General features: G+C 35.1%; 2 protein-coding genes across 3 annotated transcripts; one reads left to right on the top strand and one right to left on the bottom strand.

The window, feature by feature from the left end:
* The first annotated feature begins 1326 nt into the window (after window positions 1–1326).
* Window positions 1327–5996, top strand: LOC114390855 (protein NLP7-like). Of its 2 annotated transcripts, none has more exons than XM_028351762.1 (5): window positions 1327–1742; window positions 2477–3048; window positions 3288–3335; window positions 3472–4408; window positions 4696–5996. In XM_028351762.1, exons 1-5 carry the CDS (start codon window positions 1502–1504, stop codon window positions 5859–5861), a joined length of 2964 nt encoding a protein of 987 aa, XP_028207563.1. In that variant the 5' UTR covers window positions 1327–1501; the 3' UTR covers window positions 5862–5996. The 2 variants fall into 2 exon arrangements, with proteins under 2 accessions (XP_028207563.1, XP_028207564.1); XM_028351763.1 differs by having other exon boundaries at window positions 1603–1742; window positions 2449–3048.
* Window positions 5997–6687: 691 nt separating this feature from the next.
* LOC114391167 (cleavage and polyadenylation specificity factor subunit 2-like) lies at window positions 6688–18997 on the bottom strand. Its single transcript, XM_028352178.1, has 18 exons — window positions 18775–18997; window positions 18095–18263; window positions 17807–17903; window positions 16747–16873; window positions 16550–16665; window positions 16227–16321; window positions 15986–16137; window positions 15608–15665; window positions 15427–15534; window positions 11784–12033; window positions 10930–11114; window positions 10175–10264; window positions 9434–9532; window positions 8262–8393; window positions 8133–8177; window positions 7826–7993; window positions 7500–7574; window positions 6688–7373 (listed from the first exon to the last, which is right to left on the bottom strand). Exons 1-18 carry the CDS (start codon window positions 18921–18923, stop codon window positions 7272–7274), a joined length of 2217 nt encoding a protein of 738 aa, XP_028207979.1. The 5' UTR covers window positions 18924–18997; the 3' UTR covers window positions 6688–7271.
* Window positions 18998–19812: the final 815 nt, after the last annotated feature.

The raw sequence follows: 19812 nt of genomic DNA, 5'->3' as shown, positions 1-19812 counted from the left end.
AGTGATAAAAAAAAAGCTATAACTTTTTATATGTCAACCAATAAATGATTGATCATAAACCAGAATCTAATCTTTGACTTGCAACAATCTATGAATCACATACACTCAGCTATGTCCTGTCAAATGATAGAGGAACAGTTAGTTATCCACTCCACCATACAGAAAAGCAATGGAGGATGTATCACTGTTTATATTTGTGGACCAGGATTCCTTTCTTGTTGAAGAAAGATTCCAGTCAATTTTATCTACATAGTTACATTTGATATTCATCAATCACCACCTTAATATCCATATCTTAGTCCAACTATTAATTTCCATATCTTTAGTCCAACAGTTAACAAGGTGAAGTCCACTCCTTGGAGAATGAGATTCCTAAAGAAAGTCTCTTACTATTTATTGTTTAATTTAGACTTTAATTTCTTTTTGGGTGCATAAAATTTGATTTCAGATACCCTATATAGATTTTATAATGTTTGCATTCACATGAAATTTATTAAATTCCCGGACTGTGGGCATCCCCAACTTCCTTGGATGCCCGCATGATAAATAATGCATGGTTGGCAAAAAAAAAGCTGAGAAACAATATGGCTGAAAATAAAAAAGAAAAGAAAAAAGCTGTCCAAGTTCGGCTTTGACAAGATCAAAGCCCTTCTTATATTCAAATGTTTTAAATTTTGATTGGATTTTGGCCTGGTAGTTCTGAAATGTCATTTATAAATACTAAGTCTTTTTTAGGACTAGTAGAATTAGAATATGGTGATTTTGGATATGCATAATCTCACTTTCCTTTATTATTTCATAAAACAAAATTAAAAAGGGGCAGATTTTGACAGAAAAGTATTTTATTTCATCGACAATAGTACAACTACAAGACAAAAAAATTACTAGTTACACAGTTACTCAGCAACACAGGACGATTATCTTAACTTTTTTTATGTCAGTATCTTCTTTAGTAATGTAGCATAATTATTTGTTTTGTTATTTTCTCTCACATAATTTGTCTTATTGTAACATGACAAAAAATAACAATAAATTTGGCACATGTAACCTTCAACTAACCTCACATTGATAAATATCTAGATCTGATACAATACACCATTTTTATTTTCTTAACCCCAGCATGTTTTCCCTCATTCCCTGTGCATAAGTAGTAAAAAAGTGTTGAAAATAATATCAAAGATAAAGAGAAGTACCTAGTGGCCATCTTTTTATTTTTTGGCAACTGGCATTTAGTCCCAACAATGAATTTTTGTTGTCCTTTTATAACATTATTTATCCAACATTCAATCAACTTTAGTCTCAACAAGCAAGTGGCATAATATCCATAGTAAAAATTTTATTTTGTTACATATTCTGATATTCTCCACCTTCTGCAATTTTACTCAACCATCATTTTCAATTGTATAGTAGTTCTCAAGTCTCTCTTCATCATCATTACAAGGTTCCAAACTTAATCACTCTGTACAAACCAATTTCCAAGAAAAAAGCATCCTTGTGAAAAATGTCAGAATCCAAGGAAGAAAATCCTGACCTTCTTCTCAAGTCAAAGGCACAGGAGGAACATGGGTTTGTCATGGATTTTGGCATTGGCCTGGAAATTCTGTGGCCCTTGGATCATATATCTTTGGTCTCTAACCCCATGCCTCCTTTTCTCTTTTCCACTATCTCTGAACAACCTTTTTCTCCTGTCTGGGCTTTTTCTGATGCTGAAGATGAGAGGCAAATCAGGATTGCAGCTTCAGGTATCTCTTTGTTAATTGCCACAGTTTCCAATTTTGTTATTGCATGTCTTGGTTTGTTTCAGTTTGCATGTTGAATTGGATTTTGGAGTTTTCTTCAACTTTTAGGACTTGCTTGATTTCAAGTTGACTGTAACTTGAATAGCAGCCACTGTTGTTGATTGTGAAATTTAACAGGGTTTAGATTATTCAATAGTGTTCATTTGGAGTTTGTTTATCTATTTCTTAGCTTATATAGTTTATTCAAATTGAAGGAATTTTAACTTTTTTTATAATTATTTTCCTTACTGTTCTTGAACCTCTATATTGTTGGGAATATTGATTAAAAGGCAAATGAAATGTGGATGAACTTCGCGACATGTATCTGCCACCTTGGTTTAAAGATGAATTTTCTTTTTATCTCCATCGTATAAATTAAATAGTTAAACTATAAGGCTTCATTTGTGTGTACTCATTTCTTTTTACCTTTCATTTTCTTTCAAGCTATCTCTTATTTAGAGGCCATAGTTTTGTGAATAATTCCTACTTTCTTGGGATGTTGACTGTTGCCTGCATCAGATGTATTTGTGGCATTTGTAGTTGTTTATAAACTTAGAAGTGTTAGATATAATATGATATTGAGCTGAAACATAACTGTGCAAATTTTCATAGTCTATTCCAATGACATCTGATGCTAAACATGAGCTTTATGTTTTTTTATGACCTGCAGTTGTTCTGACTGAAGTTACTGCTTTCAGGTAATACAAATACAACAACTGAAAATCCAATTGAAAATGATGACAACAAAAAAACTGTGCCACCCCTTGTAGCCATGACAGCTTCAGAAAATCCAGATGGTTATTGTCTGATCAAGGAAAGAATGACACAAGCGCTTCGCCACTTCAAAGAGTTGACTGAACAGAATGTTCTTGCTCAGGTTTGGGCACCTGTGAGGAATGGAAATCGGTATGCACTTACAACTTCAGGCCAACCATTTGTTCTTGATCCACATAGTAATGGACTCCATCAGTATAGAACAGCTTCCCTGATGTATATGTTCTCTGTGGATGGAGAGAATGATGAGATCCTGGGACTTCCCGGCCGAGTTTTTCAGCATAAAATTCCAGAATGGACTCCCAATGTTCAGTTTTATTCTAGTAAAGAGTATCAGCGCCTAAATCACGCTCAACATTACAATGTCCGCGGAACCTTGGCCCTGCCTGTGTTTGAGCTTGCAGGACAGTCATGTGTGGCTGTAGTGGAGCTGATAATGACTTCACAGAAGATTAACTATGCTCCTGAGGTTGATAAAATCTGCAAAGCCCTTGAGGTTGGATTTCTTTACCGTACTATTTATTATAAGTTGCATGCTTTGCTCATGTTGGTGAGTTCGGTGTGATGGTTAAAAGGTATTTATTATCATATGTACTACTATTAATATTAATATATCCTTAAAGATTGATCTTGACAAAGGTAACTGCCATGAGATTATTGGACTCGGGTTAAATGTATCTGATTGCAAACATTTTTTTTACATTCCTGAGTTACCGGCTGTCAGTTTCCTTGCAGACAGTAAAGTTGAGGAGTTCAGAAATTTTGGAGCATCCATACAATCAGGTCGTTTTCTACTATCATGCATGATGCATCCCTATCTTGTTTATTTTCTCAAAAGATAAGATATATATGTTGTTCTGTGACTTCTATCGTACCCCTCTATTGTCACAGATATAACTTGGCAATTCTTTTAAACCAGATTTGTAATGAATACCGTCAGTACGCATTAGCCGAGATTTTGGAGATACTGACAGCTGTGTGTGAAACTCATAGTTTGCCTCTGGCACAAACATGGGTTCCATGTAAGCATCGGAGTGTCTTGGCACATGGTGGCGGTCTTAAGAAAATTTGCTCAAGTTTTAATGGTTGTTGCATGGGGCAAGTTTGCATGTCTATAACTGAGGTAGCATTCTATGTAATAGATGCTCATAAATGGGGTTTCCATGAGGCCTGTGTTGAGCATCACCTACAACAAGGTCAAGGAGTTGCTGGGAGGGCATTTTTGTCCCACAACATGTGCTTCTGTGGAAACAATACCCAGTTCTGCAAAACCGAATATCCCTTAGTACATTATGCTCTCATGTTTCATTTAAACAGCTGTTTTGCAGTATGCTTACAAAGCTCTCATACAGGAAATGATGATTATGTACTAGAGTTTTTTCTGCCTCCTGGGATCACTGACTTTAATGAACAAAAAAGATTGCTGGGATCCATATTGGCAACAATGAAGCCACATTTTCAGAGTCTTAAGATTGCTTCTGGTGTTGAACTTGAGGGGAATGCTTCAATTGAAATTATAGACGCAAGAAATGAAAGAGTTCATTTGAGATTTGAGTCCATTCCAATTACACAATCTTCTAAGTCACCACCTAGACATACCTCACCAAATATGGGGGAGGGGCTGCCACTGGAGCCATCAGAACCGAAAATAATGGCATACTTTGATGGTATAAATGATGGAGGGAGTCTTGGTGATAATGCAGGCGGACACATTGATCAGAACACTTCCTTAGAGATCAAAACCAAAAAGAAACCCTCAGATAGAAAACGTGGAAAAGCTGAGATATCAATTAGTCTTAATGTTTTGCAACATTACTTCACAGGAAGCCTTAAGGATGCTGCAAAGAGCCTTGGTGGTATGCTATGTTTCATTCTCTGATTTACAGTTAAATGAAATGTTTTTTGTTATCTCTACCAAGGTGCTAGTTTGCTCTACTACAATAAAGTGTTCATAAAATATATAACTACCAACAATGCTGCTCTTATCATATTTAAGTTTGCTACTTTTTGAGAAACATATGGTTATAAAGAATATATTTATCATCAGAAAACACAAAATTGGTCATTATCTATTACTAGTAGCTTTCGTTTTTATTAGTAGCAGCTCATACATGATATTCTTGGATATATTCTTGCTGTACAGTTTGCCCTACTACAATGAAGCGCATCTGTAGGCAGCATGGGATATCACGTTGGCCATCTCGAAAGATAAAAAAGGTTAACCATTCCCTGTCCAAGCTCAAGTGTGTTATTGAATCGGTCCATGGTGCTGAAGGAGCATTTGGTTTGAATTCTCTAAGTACTGGTTCACTTCCCATTGCTGCTGGTTCCTTTTCTGACCCTTTCACTTCAAACAAGTTCCACCGCCAAACCACCTTGACCATTAGGCCATCAGAACCTAAGATCAACGAAAATGATTTTGATGCTTCTGGAGCATCAGAAACAAAAAGACAGGTTGCGATGGAAGATCAATTCCTTGGACTTGAAGCAAGGACACGAAGTCCTGAGAAAGTGATTAATGATAAAGGAGTGTCCATTCAGGAGATTGGCACTAAAGGCACAAACAAGTTTAGAACTGGGAGTGGCTCAAGTGGCAGTGGAAATCCTACTCATGCTTCATGCCATGGTAGTCCCCCAAATGAATTCTCACCTCCAAAAGATACATTTGTAACAGGCAACAGTGAGCAATGTCTTGTGTTAAGAGGATCACTGGGGTCAACAACACTGCACTCAACTAGTACACCAAACCGTGCAACTGCATACCCTATGCTTCACATTGTGGAAACAACAGAACCTCAAGAACCATTTGGAGGACAGCTACTTGAGGTTGCTGGTAGTTCTAAAGACTTGAGAAATCTATGCCCTTCAGCAGATGCTGTTTTGGAGGATCAGGTTCCAGAAGCTTACAAGATGAATCCTCAATGTTCTGATTTGCCTCAAATGCAACACATGGATACCCTTAATAAAACTATGACACCTTTTGCAGTTAGAAAAGAGGTGAACAGTGTGACCATTAAGGCAACATATAAAGAAGATATCATCAGGTTTAAGATCTCTATGGACTGTGGTATTGTGGAATTGAAAGAGGAAATTGCCAAAAGATTGAAACTAGAGGTGGGAACATTTCATAACAAGTATCTGGATGATGATCATGAATGGGTTTTGATAGCCTGTGATGCAGACCTACAGGAGTGCATAGACATCTCAAGATCATCAGGCGGCAACATAATCAGGCTTGTGGTGCATGATATACTGCCCATTCTTGGAAGCTCTTGTGAGAGCTCAAGAGATTGGAAAGGTTGTATATAGTTTGGCTTGTATTCAATTATTTAGATTCTTGTAGTTATAAGTAATAGCTTTTTATTGTGATAAAGTAATGACCTTTTATCAAAAAAAGAAAAAAAGTTTCATATATGTGCAAAATGCAAGAAACATACTTTTGGATTTTAAGTCCAAGTTTTTACAATTACTATCATCCAACATTAAACTGTGTTGTTTATGACGTTTAAAAATGTAGAGATAGCGTTGCAGGTATAGTTATTTTGCAACCAGGATGTGTAATTTAGCATCAATTTTAACAAATTGAGGACATGATTCTAACCGTTAAATTTTTTCAACATCAATCGGAGATCAGCAAGTCAACTCATCTGGACTACTTTAACAGTGCATTACCGTTCTTTTTATATATAAAAAAAAAGTGTAAATTGTATGCATGAAAAAATTTACAGTTAGCCAATAATAAATCACAAGTTCATAACCTTTCAAGATAATCATTAAAAAATTTAACAAAATTATCATACATAATTTCCAATTAGATAACAAAATTCTAATTAGATAAAATTATCATACATAATAATTTACGGATAGTTTGCTCTTTAAATTTAGAGTAAAAACTATTTACTCTAAATTTAAAGAGATGTCATGACATTTGGCTGAAGAAAGAGTAGATGTCATGGCATTTGGCTGAAGAGCAAGTATCTAAGGAAACTTTGACTCGGTCCAACAAAATATATTTCTACAAACTAATTCAAAGGAGCAAAAATATTCAGTCAGTGCCACTAGACATTGTACAAGTATATTTTCTTGTCACACAGCATGGCGTTGAACAAATAAACCAAAGTTCAGAACAAAAGTAGAGACATTAAAAATAATATAACAGTTTTGATTAAACTAGATTGTTCTGTTCAATTATATTAGCCAAATTAAAAAGGATAATCCCTACAGAGATTCATTTTATGTCAGTCTAATTTCACCTTTAGTGTGGAAACTGCATGTGGAGATAGATGACAACAGACACACATGAATACCCTTTCAAAATCTGAAGCCTACACAAGAACAAATTACATTTCCTTTTCTATAATTCTACAAAGATTAAACACACTTCAAGTTCACATCCACCAAAAGCTATGGTGGTTGATATAAATTAGAGGCACAAAGACTCCACAAAAATGATGCAACACGATTCTTCATTGAAAACATCGAAGTGAGAGCCCCTGTGAATCTTGTTCAAATGGCAACCCAAATTAACCCATTTTGCAACTGTCCCAGCACTGCTACTCGGAACTATTTAGTCTTGAATCCTTATAAGCATGTATTTACCAAGGCAATTTTGCATTCTCTACCTTATAAGAAAACCAGGTCCAGAGTGTGATGTGTCACACAAAACAGTGCAGAGAAGGAAAGAAGTTCATGTTTAGCCATTGCACTGTCCAACCAAATCTAAAGCAAATAAAACTGCGAATACAGATAGTCACGAATTTTATAGTAATCTTCACACAGAGGACCCTCAATAACTATTTGTTGAGCACCAGAACCACCACCCTATTAGAAAAAGAAATCATCTTAATAGATCAGAATGTTGATCCAAAACCTGGACAATCAGTCTTGTCTAGATTAAAAAAACAATTTCAAGTGCAAAATTAACAAATGTTCAGAAGAAGCACTCACCTTCTGACTTGCATCCCCAACTTTCCGTAGAGTTACATATTCACCACAACGCAAAGCCCCACCAGCAAATTCCACCTATAAAGTTAATTATGTTATGATACATATTCTCATAAAGTAGAAATTCAGCATTCCACTAATTTTTTCACTCAAGTTTTGGTTAAAGAACACATGGAAAACAGCATTTTCAACAATTTTCATCAGCTTCAACATTATCAGTTAAGGAGTACAATGATCAGCTGTCTACTTCGGAAATGAAGTGGAAATCACTTCATGTACCAACAGACAATCAGAGCAAGGAAGAATGGTGACTATAACTGAACAAGTACCTGAACACCCTTGCTGGAGAGAAACTGTTTGATATCCGCCAATTTCAAATCACCAACAAGAACAGATTTATGCGGAGGAGCGGCTCCAGAAACAGGGAGCAGCGAAAGCGGGTCATTTTCTGTCTTCCCTACTACAGCATCAACCCAAGCTAATTCATAATCTCCTAGCTGCAGTTGAATTTATATTCATTATTCAAAATTATGAATTCCCCACCCTAGTGGGATAAGTTTGGTTGTTGCTATTCAACATGATAAATAACATGCAAGTATATAGAATGAACAGTTCGTTCAGACATCTATTTTTCACCTTTTTGAAGAGTACATTACTCATGAGCTTCTCGGACAGTAGAACCTATACTCAGAAAAGCATAACATGATTAATTTTGACATCTTGCAAAGCCTTTTCAGAAATGTATGAAATTTGACAACATTGTACCTTGTAAGCACATAAATCAGAGGTGACATCAATTGTCTCTTCCAATTGGGGAGCATAAACATGTGGACAAACATGCTTCAGGCAGTGCTGCTTCAGATGCTCTGTAGCTTCAGCTGATCCATGCACCAAAACCTTTCGGAAAAATCATTATGTATTCATTTATCAGAGTCAGCTGGCCCATAAAAGTTACAACACTAAATACTGTGAAAGCCATTAGAAAAATGCAACCATAATAGTTATAATGCTTCCACAGAAAATCGTGCAGCAGTCTGTGAGGTTTGCTTCTGTGGCATTCAGATGGCCATGTGGCTAACCTCAAGCAGCTACGTGATTTTCTCACACAGCCATGAGTTTCCCATGATCAAGGGATGATAATACACAATCATGCCTTAAGGAGAAGCCTCTTCTGTTTAATCTACAGTACACAGCCATAATATGATTGAAGTTGAACACAGCCATCTGAACCCCTAATATACTCTGTTTTCTCTGTTTCACCCATGTTTTTATACACAAGAGAAAGAAACAGGCAAGTATGAAATGACACCACCAACAAGCAAAGACATTTAAGAAGTGGTTTTAAGTTTTAACATTTATACTAATAATATTAACGACAAATTTCATCTAAGGGGGGGAAGGCTATGGATTGAAGTTCTGAAGGTTAAGTGTAACAAAGGGAGTTGGACGACTCACCTATGGCCAAAAAGGGAGACTCAAATTCAAGGTTTTTAGAAGGCAATCAATGGAACCTGGGCTACGTTGGAAATAAACTCTTATTTGATTGTTCTTCACACTTGTCTCAAAACGGTTCAACCTCAAACCATGAAATTGCCTTTGATACCTACCCTTCCAAACATTACAACAGCCTTGAGTTTATTCAGCTTTCCCACCCACAAAAACCCATCAAGTAAGCCCACAATTTACATATATATTTTCCAGCTCCTTTACCTATCCAACATAACATTAACCAGCTAATATCCAAATTCCTTGCCACAACTCAATTGTAGCCCTGGTCAAAGTATTGCTTTGTTAAGATACCATGGTATTAAAAGGTGGCAAGATGAACTACCTAATTGAAGCTGTTCCATTTGAAAAATGATGAACATCCAAATATAATTAACAGAAGATTTAATGATGTGCTTCAATTAACTGAAAAGCACCAATGAGATCCATACCAGCTTCAAGGGAGCCACATGAGATAGAATATTTTTAATGGATCTTCCATCTGAACGTCCTTCAAAATCCATGTAAACCAATGAGCACCTGACTTGCACCTGTACAAAAATAATGTCAACACCTTACACCATGATATGTAAATTCAGCAGATTTAAGATTTATACAAGTAGACTGATGAACACTAGATATTTAGAAACACAAGAAATGCATCTGTACATCAGTAATTAAAAGAAGATTCCACATCCACAATAATGCTCCCTATCTGATGCGTTTCACAGCCAAATTAAGAGGGGTGAATCACAAGAGCTGAAGAGCATGATAAAATTCAAAATGCATACAAGAAAGTGGTACCAACTCTAACCAATTACATCTATATTTTGCTTGATTTATTATAGGAAAAAAAACATAAGATGCCTGTGAGACAAACTTAGAACAAAGACACATACAAGTATCTAAGGAATAAATAATAGGTTTGAGGAACAATTCAGTAGCAGGATTACTATGACTGCAGCAAAAACAGACATAATATCATCTTTTGTAAAATTTCAAGAAAAGATAGATTTAAAATCTTTGGTAAAATCATGAAATTTAATGGCATTCAACGTGCAAAAATGGAAAAGGTAACAAATAAAAAAATTAACCTTGGTTCCTCTAATCAATTTCTGAAACACAATTATATAAATTTACTATTCAGAAGAAGCAGAAACATTAAAATATAATAAATAAATACTGCTACTTACAGTCCTTTCGTCAGATACAACTTTTGATGGCTTTGTATCGAGTATCAAACTTGCAGCACCTTCATCTAGTTTTCCATTTATATCACCTCCCTGATAGAAAATAGGAAAAATGATAATCAAGGATTATTATTAATAACATAGAGTTGAAGTATAGATGCCAGCAAAATTCTCCATTCCTCTAAATCAGAACTCTTAAATGACATGTAAGAAAATATTTCACTTAGAAGCAGGATCTGTTACATGCCATCCAAATGTTAATGAAAGAAGAGTTAAAAACATAGAAGTAACCAAGCCAAATGTAAAATAAACCACAAGTTACTAAGCTTAATATTCTTGTATCATAGCTTTTCCTTTATAAAGTTTCTTTCTGTTTTGTGATCCATTAATATAATTGACTTTATGTTTGGCAAGTATGAACATACTTTCGAATAAGTAAATTCGTTATATTGCATCCATTGAAACTTATAAGTTCTAATTCAGAATGCAAACCTGATATAAACACTAAGGTAGATTTTTTGAAAAAAGAAAGGTATTTTTTTTTTTGCTCAGCAAACATAGATAATATATATTAATAATGAGTACCAGTGGTACTAAAGTTACAGTATTTTAGGGGCCAGCTGGTTCCTATGGTTATTGGTAGGAACAGAGCTAGCACCACAGCACCCTGCTACCTAACCCGTGCTACAAAAACCATCCCCCAAACTACCAAACTAAGTACAGAAACCTAGTGATAGGTTGGAGAAAAAGAAACTTACATGCATTGCTGTCTGGTCCATGTCTTCATCCTTAATTACATAATCATCTGGATTTATGACCTCTCCAAAATCATCCCACTCTGATGTATTCTCATAACAGGGAAACATTGGAGCAACACTTGTCAAAGGGGGAACAAATCCATCAATAAATATGTCCCGGTATCCTCCGCCTCTGGGACCAGACACTGCAAGTGCAAGTCGAATTAGTGAAGGAACTTTATCAAAATTGTAAAAACTAATAAAACATGGAAAAAAGATTCTAAGATATGCATATCCACAGACAAACCCATACTCCTGATCTGTTTATTTAAGGTAAATATGACATGATTTATATTAAATACAAATTAAATAGTAATGTCATATTAGAAAGTTCATCAAAAGATGAATAATGTTCCAAAGACAATCCAATGTTGTTTGATGTGGTTGAAATGGTAGCCTTTTATTTTAAAACTCAGATAAGGGTATGGTTTTGTCTGTGAATATGCATATCTTGAAAGAAAAAAAACATCATGTTTTAAGGTAAATAGGACATGATTTATATTAAATAGTAATGTCACATTAGAAAGTTCATAAAAAGATGAATGATGTTCCAAAGACAGTTCAATGTTGTTTGATGTGGTTGAAATGGTAGTCTTTTATTTTAAAACTCAAAATGTCCAGTACTTCTCAAGACACAAAACCAGTTGAAGACAAAATGTCCATTTCTATAATTTTAGAAATTTTCAAATATACATGACACAACTCAAAATGAGAAAGTTATGGAGAAAAGGTATTTATAACACGAATCTGAAATGGATAATTCTGATTACCTAATTATATTTAACAAAACAGTACTAAATTTATACAACTCATACCTTCAGGTGGTACATGATTATTGCCAGAATCAATGACCATTGAATCACTAGTATTATTATCAGCCCCATGAGATGTTTTAAATTCTTCCTCCTTCATAAGACTAGCTTTTAAAGCTTCTTTTTTTATTCGATTTTGCTCTTCTTCATAGGCTATTAGCTCTTCACCAACCAAAGCAACACGCTTGGACACAACGACTTTGACAGCTTTTGGAGGTGGATCAGCTTGAAGCATACGAGCTAGTGTGGCAAACTACGTATCCAAACACATGAGGATCAGTTGAAACAAATGATAGCAAACATCAAATTTAAGCAGTTAAAGAAAATACGCCATAGATAAAAATATTACATGACCAATGATCTTTTGTCCATTCTCATTGCTCAAAAAAGAAATCAAGCATTATTAGCACAAACATAGAGCATATTTTTATGAAAATAAATTTGAAACAATATTCTGTAAGGCTAATAGGAGAGAAGATACAACAGTCTAAGCTAGAATTTAAAAAACACAACAATAACAAAAGACAAACGATTGAAAATTAGCAGCATTAAATGCTATAATGAAAAGATATATCCAAACGGGTACAAAGAAAGGGATGTTTTGGTTACTATTGGATTATTGTAAAGGACCTGCAGTTATTCTACTGCAGTCCTGGGTAGTTTATGACCTGAGTTAGGTTAGCTTGGTTAGTTTAGTGTTGGTTAAGAGTTAGTCAGTCAGTTAAAGTTAGTTGGCTGTTTTAACTAACTAGTCTATAAATACAGGATTGTAACCATTGATTCATTGGGTTAATGAAACTAATTCTTCTCCCCTTTCTTTTCCCTTCTATCTTTTCTATTATGGTATCAAAGTTCGATCCAACAATGGCAGATTCACATAATCCTTTTCCCTCCTCTTCTGCATTCCCTAATTCGATTGGGGAAAAACTTGATGATTCAAATTTTTTGCTGTGGCGACAGCAAATTGAACCAGTGATGAAATCACACCAGCTTCAACGTTTCGTAGTGAATCTGATGATTCCGCCAAGGTTCCCCTCTGATGTTGATCGATGAAGTCAGACATGAGAATCCGACAGATGAGCCGTGGGAGCAACAGGTCAAATCCTTCTCACATGGCTACAATCGATGCTCTCGAAGTCAATCCTGTCGCGTTGTTTGGGAAGAGTCCACTCGTATCAAGAATGGGACAACATTCATAAATATTTCACCAAACAAACACGAGCTCAAGCACGGCAACTACATACTGAGTTGCGATCTGTTTCACTAAAGGATAGATCGATGCATGCCTTTCTTCTCAAGGTTCAAGAGATCGCAAATGCATTAGCATCAGTTGGAATCCCGATTTCTCCTCAAGAACACATGGATGCTTTGCTCGAAGGTCTTCCTTGAGGTTCAGTTCAGTCATCTTTGTAATTGAAAGCAAATTCAAACTGCTTCCTATTGCAGAAGTTGAGGCACTTCTCTTAGCTCACGAAGCTCAACTTCACAAGTTTGATGAATGGTTTGATCCACCATCTGTCAATTTAACTCATGCGTATGGAGCTGATTCATACCCTGCTCAAAACAAGTTTCAGCAACCAGAATCAGAAAATTTTGCATTGCGAGGTGGTTTTGGTCGTGGAGGTGACCACAGTCACGGTGGCCGGCACGGTAGTGCTCGTGGCGGTAGCGGTCACTTTGCAAACTTTCAGTGTCAGGTTTGCTTCAAGTATGGACATACTGTTTCTCATTGCCACTATCGATATAATCAAAAATATTAACCAAACCCTAATCTGACACTTATGATCCTTTTACCCCACCTCCAAACCAATCAACTCAGAGTTATTAGTCATCATCTCAGAATTATTCTGGTTTGAATGTTAGTTCCAAACAGAACACTACCAGTCCTCATCCCTCAAATGTTTGGGTAAATCCTAACAGCTATAAAGCCTCCAATTCTCATCAACCTAGTGCTATGTTGACAAACACGGATTCTCGGTCCAACAATTCTAATTGGATTCCTGACTCTGGAACATCTTTTCATGTTACAGGAGAATCTCAAAATATCCAGCAACTAGCCCCTTTTGATGGTCTTGAGTCCAGACTAAATTTTCATTGGAAATGGTCAATGTTTGAACTTTCAGTCTATTGGTTCTTCTTATCTCATTTCTCCTCATAATTCTAATTAATGTTTCTCTATCTCTTGATCAGCTTTTACATGTGCCCTCTATTACTAAGAATCTCACAAGTGTAAGTAAATTTGCAAGAAATAATCAAGTTTACTTCGAGTTTCACTCACATTTTTGTGTTGTTAAATCTCAGGTTTCCAATGAGATCCTGCTTCAAGGCTCTATTGGACCTGATGGACTCTACTCCTTTCCCACTTTAAAGCTTCAAAGCTTCCCAGTCAAGTCTTCAGCTTCATGTTTTGTTTCTAATTCTAGCAATTCTAATTCTGTTTTTCCTAATTGTTCTATTTCTGTTGCATCTATGGAACCCAAGTCCAGCAACCTATGGCATGCTAGACTTGGCCATCCAAATTTCTATGTAATGAAACTTGTACTACAGCAATGTAATATACCTCTTTTCAATCAAAATGCTGTGGATTTCTGTGCATCTTGCTGTGTAGATAAGTCTCATAGACTTCCTTCTCTGTCCAATACTGTCTATTCTGCTCCTTTAGAGTTGATTTTTGGTGACCTTTGGGGTCCCTCTCATGTTATTTCTACCAATGGCTACTTGTATTACATAACATTTGTTGATGCTTTCTCTAAATACACTTGGATTTATCTCTTAAAAGAGCAAATCTGAAACTTTTAGTATTTTTCAACAGTTCAAAGCTATGGTAGAACTTCAGTTTAATGCCAAAATTAAGAGTCTTCAAACTGATTGGGGAGGAGAGTTCAGACCTATTGCCCCTTTTCTAGCTAAACTTGGCATAAATCATAGGTTGATATGTCCACATACTCATCACCAAAATGGAGTGGTGGAGAGGAAGCATAGACATACAGTAGAATAACTGCAGGTCCTTTACAATACTCCAATAGTCACAAATGTTATATTAGCAAAGACGAGAGAGAACAAGCCAAGGTATATTACAATTTACAAGTAGGTAAGACTAAGAATTAAACTCGAGCACTATCCTTGTAATCACGGTACCTCTGGTACTTAGATTCTTGTCTAATATATATATTTATCTTTGCTGACCAAAAAAAAAACTCGAGCACTATCCAATAACCAACAGAAGAAGCTCCATTCCAAAAGTTTGAATTCGCTGTGCTATTTTCACAACAGAAAAATCAATGCCCATGCCACATTACTTTAGAAACAACTTATAAACAACATTACGTTATATTCACAAGGACCAGTATCAAAGTAGGTCATCAATAAATGCAAAGGTGAATATTTTATTGAAGAATACAGTAACTAGCAACTGCAAACATAAGCACATCCATTCCCTCACTCATTTAATCTTTGGTGCCTCAGGAAAAGCTAAAACAATGTTCATATTGAAACTCGAAATGCAAATGCAACTGTGGCATCAACACTAAAAAAGAAGACATTAATAACTTAGCAGATTAACGTAGAGAAGTGTGCTATAATTTATACTGATTCACATGAATACTGAAAGACAGAAAGGAAAAAGAAATTTTTCTAAAGAATATACCTGGCCTCTTTCAGTAAAAAGGACAAGATTTTTTACATCATTGGCCCACTCAACAAATATCTCATGAGAAAAGCCTGCTTCCAAACTTGCCATAGATGCTAGAACAACCTATGAAAGGTACATGTGTCAGAATCAGTAAGGAAGTTAGTCTGATGAAAAATAAGCATACAAATTATTCAACCTTTGGACCATCTGGAGCATTGTCAAGCTCAGTCTTGTTAATAAGAAGGGTGACATACCTACAGGTAAAAGCATTGCAGTCGAGTTTTAGACACAAGATAACATTAGCAATCATAATCATAACAAGATATTATTGATTTGTTTGCTAACTTAAACCGTGACAAACGATAGGCTTTGAAAGCTCATTTTTCAATTTTTACTCATTATTGAACAAAACCTTTACTATAGATATCTCAAGAAACCTAAAGTAATCATAGGTTTAACATGCCAACAGTAAGTAGGTGTTAATAGCATTCCTGAGAACCAAAACAACATATAAATAAACAATTGGCATATGAATATCTTACTCCAACTGTAAGTTAAGGATGAGACCACTTACTTCAAAAGAAATATATTTTCACGAGTTTTTTCGAAAGACTTTGCTATGGTATCACTCATCCACTCAAGGAAACTCTTCACATAATCAATTGTGCTGGATGCAACATATGTAAGAAAGTATATAGGATAGTTCAAGTTTTCATCAGTCCAATACTGCAAAAAACAAGATCTGATATTAACTCACGCATATACTGTACGGAAAAAAGGGAGAACGAGAATATAAACATATTTCTTGTACTGACCGATTCCAACATCAGAATAAGTTCCAACACTCGTCCAACAGTGTCAACAGGTAATAATACATTGCCACCTTCCCTTAGAGTCTTCTTTAAGATATCTAAATAATCAACAAAATATATGATCAGAATAGCCAAAGCACATAAATCCTAAACAGTTTATTTTTCATTTCTTGATTAAGATTAAAGTATATGCTTGCCTCATCAGTGAATGTACTAAGCATAAAATATTTCAGTTTTCTCTTAACAGCTATTAAGAAGCAAAAACTGAGAAAACCCATCTTAGTTATGTGACAGTGCTGCAATTACAAGATTAAAAAGATGGTTACCTCCAAATTCTTTGTCATTTTGACGTCTGTAAGGCTGATTGTTCAAAGCATTGTAAGCATCAGTTATTAGAACAGCTGGACGCACAAAAGAACCTAGAACAGTTCCATTCAAATGCCTAATAAAAATTAGATTGATAAGTAGTTTCCTTTTTGGTCTCTAAAGATATATAAGATAAATTTAGCCATGGGCAATTTACCTTTCTTTCCTATGATTAAAATCAACAGCATATATGACATCCTCGCCATCCTTTGTAATTTTCCAAATAGTACCTCCCAAAAGATGTCCAGCAACATGAGGTGCAATCACGATTCCTTCTCCCTTGCCTAAAAGTGGTTAAAAATTAAAATTCCAATTAAAATAACACAACCAAAATGAGGGGATATTAAGTAGTGAAACATGAAGGCATATCAGAATCAGATAGGTACTCTAAAAAATTAAACAACATTGGTTGAGAAGATTACATGGGAGGTTGGGGTGACGATGCCCTATTTCATACAAGTGTTGTCAATTTTTTGTCTCACATCAAAACTTTAATTTTATGAATTGATAATGCATACTTTAATTTTGTATCATCAATTACCGTATATTCTAACTTCTGCAATATGGATAAATACTTCACATAGTGTAAATCAGTAAACTTTTACTACAAAAATGTGTATTCATTTTCTGAAAATAAAATTTTAAACAGCATACTATCAATTAGTGGATTCAAAATTTATTTCAATTCAAAGCTCCAAAATATTTGAAATTGAGGTGCATTCAAAAATCAACTAAAATTTCAAATCATTTTTTTCTAGTCGTTAACAAAAATCTTCTATTGCTCATGCAAAATATTATAGACACTAGACACTGATAATATGTGAAGTTGTTATTATTCAGGGCCCTTTCTATTTACCAAATAACCATGAAAGGCGATAAGAGAATACGGAGGTAAACATAAAAGATTACGCTAACAACAGCTTCATCATTGATCATTTTTGGCTCCCTTATGAGAAATACCCCTAACTTCAAAGTGAGCTGCTGCCCAGTTAAAGGGTTTCAGTTTGCAGGGAACTTTGGATTTCCTAATGGCCTTTAATTTCATTTCAACAAATAAAGGTTTGAATGGGATTATGGTTCAGAAACTAGCCTATATTATATAAAAAGAGAACGGTGGGACGAAAGAAGAGAGAATACGGAGGTGACAGAGTGGAGTTAAACAAAATGCGTACCACCACTTCAATGCATCACATTACAACAATTGTTCAAAGGCCTACCTGAGAAATGATGATTCTGAGAATATGTTAGCCTCGTTACACTCTGGAAAGAAGAATCAATATCATCCAGCGTGAACAGATCGAACTCCGACACTTGCTACAAAAGAACAAGATACCTCAACCTAACCATCCAGTTATATAACACCCTTTTTTTTCAAATTCTATCTAGCCAAATAAAAGGCAAGCACACAGATAAGGATATGGGATATCCAACATCCTATAAACCAATAATCACAAAAATTTATTCCTCCTAACAACAAAACCAAATAAACCAGCATGGAATTTCACCTTTCTTGAGAGGTACTGGTCATACATAGTGAGAAGGCCCAATCTGTAGACAGGCTCCGTTGAATAAACCGGGGCAGAGAGTCCAAGCTGCTTCATGGCATATGGAAGGGCACCAAGATGAAGTGTATCCGCATGTGAAAGCAAAACAGCATCTATGGTTGATGCTACCCTACATGCCAGCCACACAACCTCAATATGAAATCAAAGGTAACAAAACAAAACATTCCTAACAGGCTAAAACACAAGCTTCATTGAAATTCACAATTATAAGTTTATAACTCCACCCCACAAAAACAAATTTATAATTTTCTTCTTCTTTCTAGTTCTACTGCCTCAACAACAAACAGGGAGTTTAGGAAAAGACCTCATAGAAATCAATACCCGTGCTGAAAATCACATTTTGTTATGAAGCAATGAAGAAGGGCGGGGTGAAACAAAGATACACACATAAAAAAGTTCACCAGAAACATGCCTAGAACCTCAATTCCATTGTTATTCACAATTATAACCCCACCCCACAAAAAAAATCTTCTTCTTTCTAGTTCCAATGCCTCAAACGAGGAGGGGTTTGAAACGAAGATACCCACATACAAAAATTCAAATTTTTTTTTTTGCTACCTAAAAAGGGTAGGTCCTAAAATGCGAGAGAGAGAGACAGACAGACAGACAGAGACAGAGACCTGGCGAGGGGTTGAAGGAGGGAAGGGTCGAAGTGGTCGTTCCAGCCACAGTCGACGAGGAAGTTGAAGCCATCAATGGAAACCAAATACGAGAGAGGGTTCTCATTGTACACTCCACACAGTGGCGTTACCTGCACCGATGTTCCCATTTTGCTGCCTCGAAATTGTTCTTCCCCACGCACACTCCTGCCTAGTAACAATGGAGTTTTAGAGGGAACAAGAGGAAAAGAAAATAAAAATGGTTTTCTAACATAAAAATAAGGGTAAATTATTAACTTTGTTTGACAGCAGTAAAAAAATAGTTTTTGTCTTTTTAAAATAAGTGTTTCATAACATTAAAAAATAACTTATATAATAGATTTTTCATAACATTAAAAAAATTTCATATTAGATGTTACATAAAAATAAAAAATAACTTTCGGAATAGGTATTTTATAACAATAAAAAATAACTTACACCTTTTCAAAATAGGTGTTTCATAACAGTAAAAAAATAATTTTCGCCTTCCAAAATAAGTGTTTCACAACTGTAAAAAAAAAATAGCTTATATAATAGGTGTTTCATAACATTAAAAAACAACTTTTCAAATTAGTTGTTACATAACAATAAAAAATAACTTCCAAAATAGGTATGCTACAACAGTAAAAAAAAGCTCCCACCGTTTTGAAATAGGTGTTTCATATCAATAAAAAATTATTTATGAAATAGGTGTTCCATACCAGTACAAAAATAACTTTCGCCTTCTAGAATAAGTGTTCCACAACAGAAGAAAAAAAAGTTTATATAATAGGTGTTTCGTAACAATAAAAAATAATGGTTGAGAATAAAAAATAAAAAACATTTTACGTATTTTGGAAAGCCTATTCTAGAACAACCTATGTTCTACAATGATTATTCTATAAGGCTACTATATAGCTTTTAGAATCGTGTCTCCACAATAATGGTTGAATTTTTTTTAAAGAAAACATTATGGAATTTTTCGTTTCAGGAGACGAAATACCATATTCAAAATCGTATTTTTACCTTCAATGACTATAT

The sequence above is a fragment of the Glycine soja genome, chromosome 16, assembly GCF_004193775.1.
Source record: "Glycine soja cultivar W05 chromosome 16, ASM419377v2, whole genome shotgun sequence".
Classification (NCBI taxonomy): Eukaryota; Viridiplantae; Streptophyta; class Magnoliopsida; order Fabales; family Fabaceae; genus Glycine; species Glycine soja.
The sequence above is the reverse complement of the archived record's forward strand: the minus strand, read 5'-3'. Positions and strand labels throughout refer to the sequence as shown.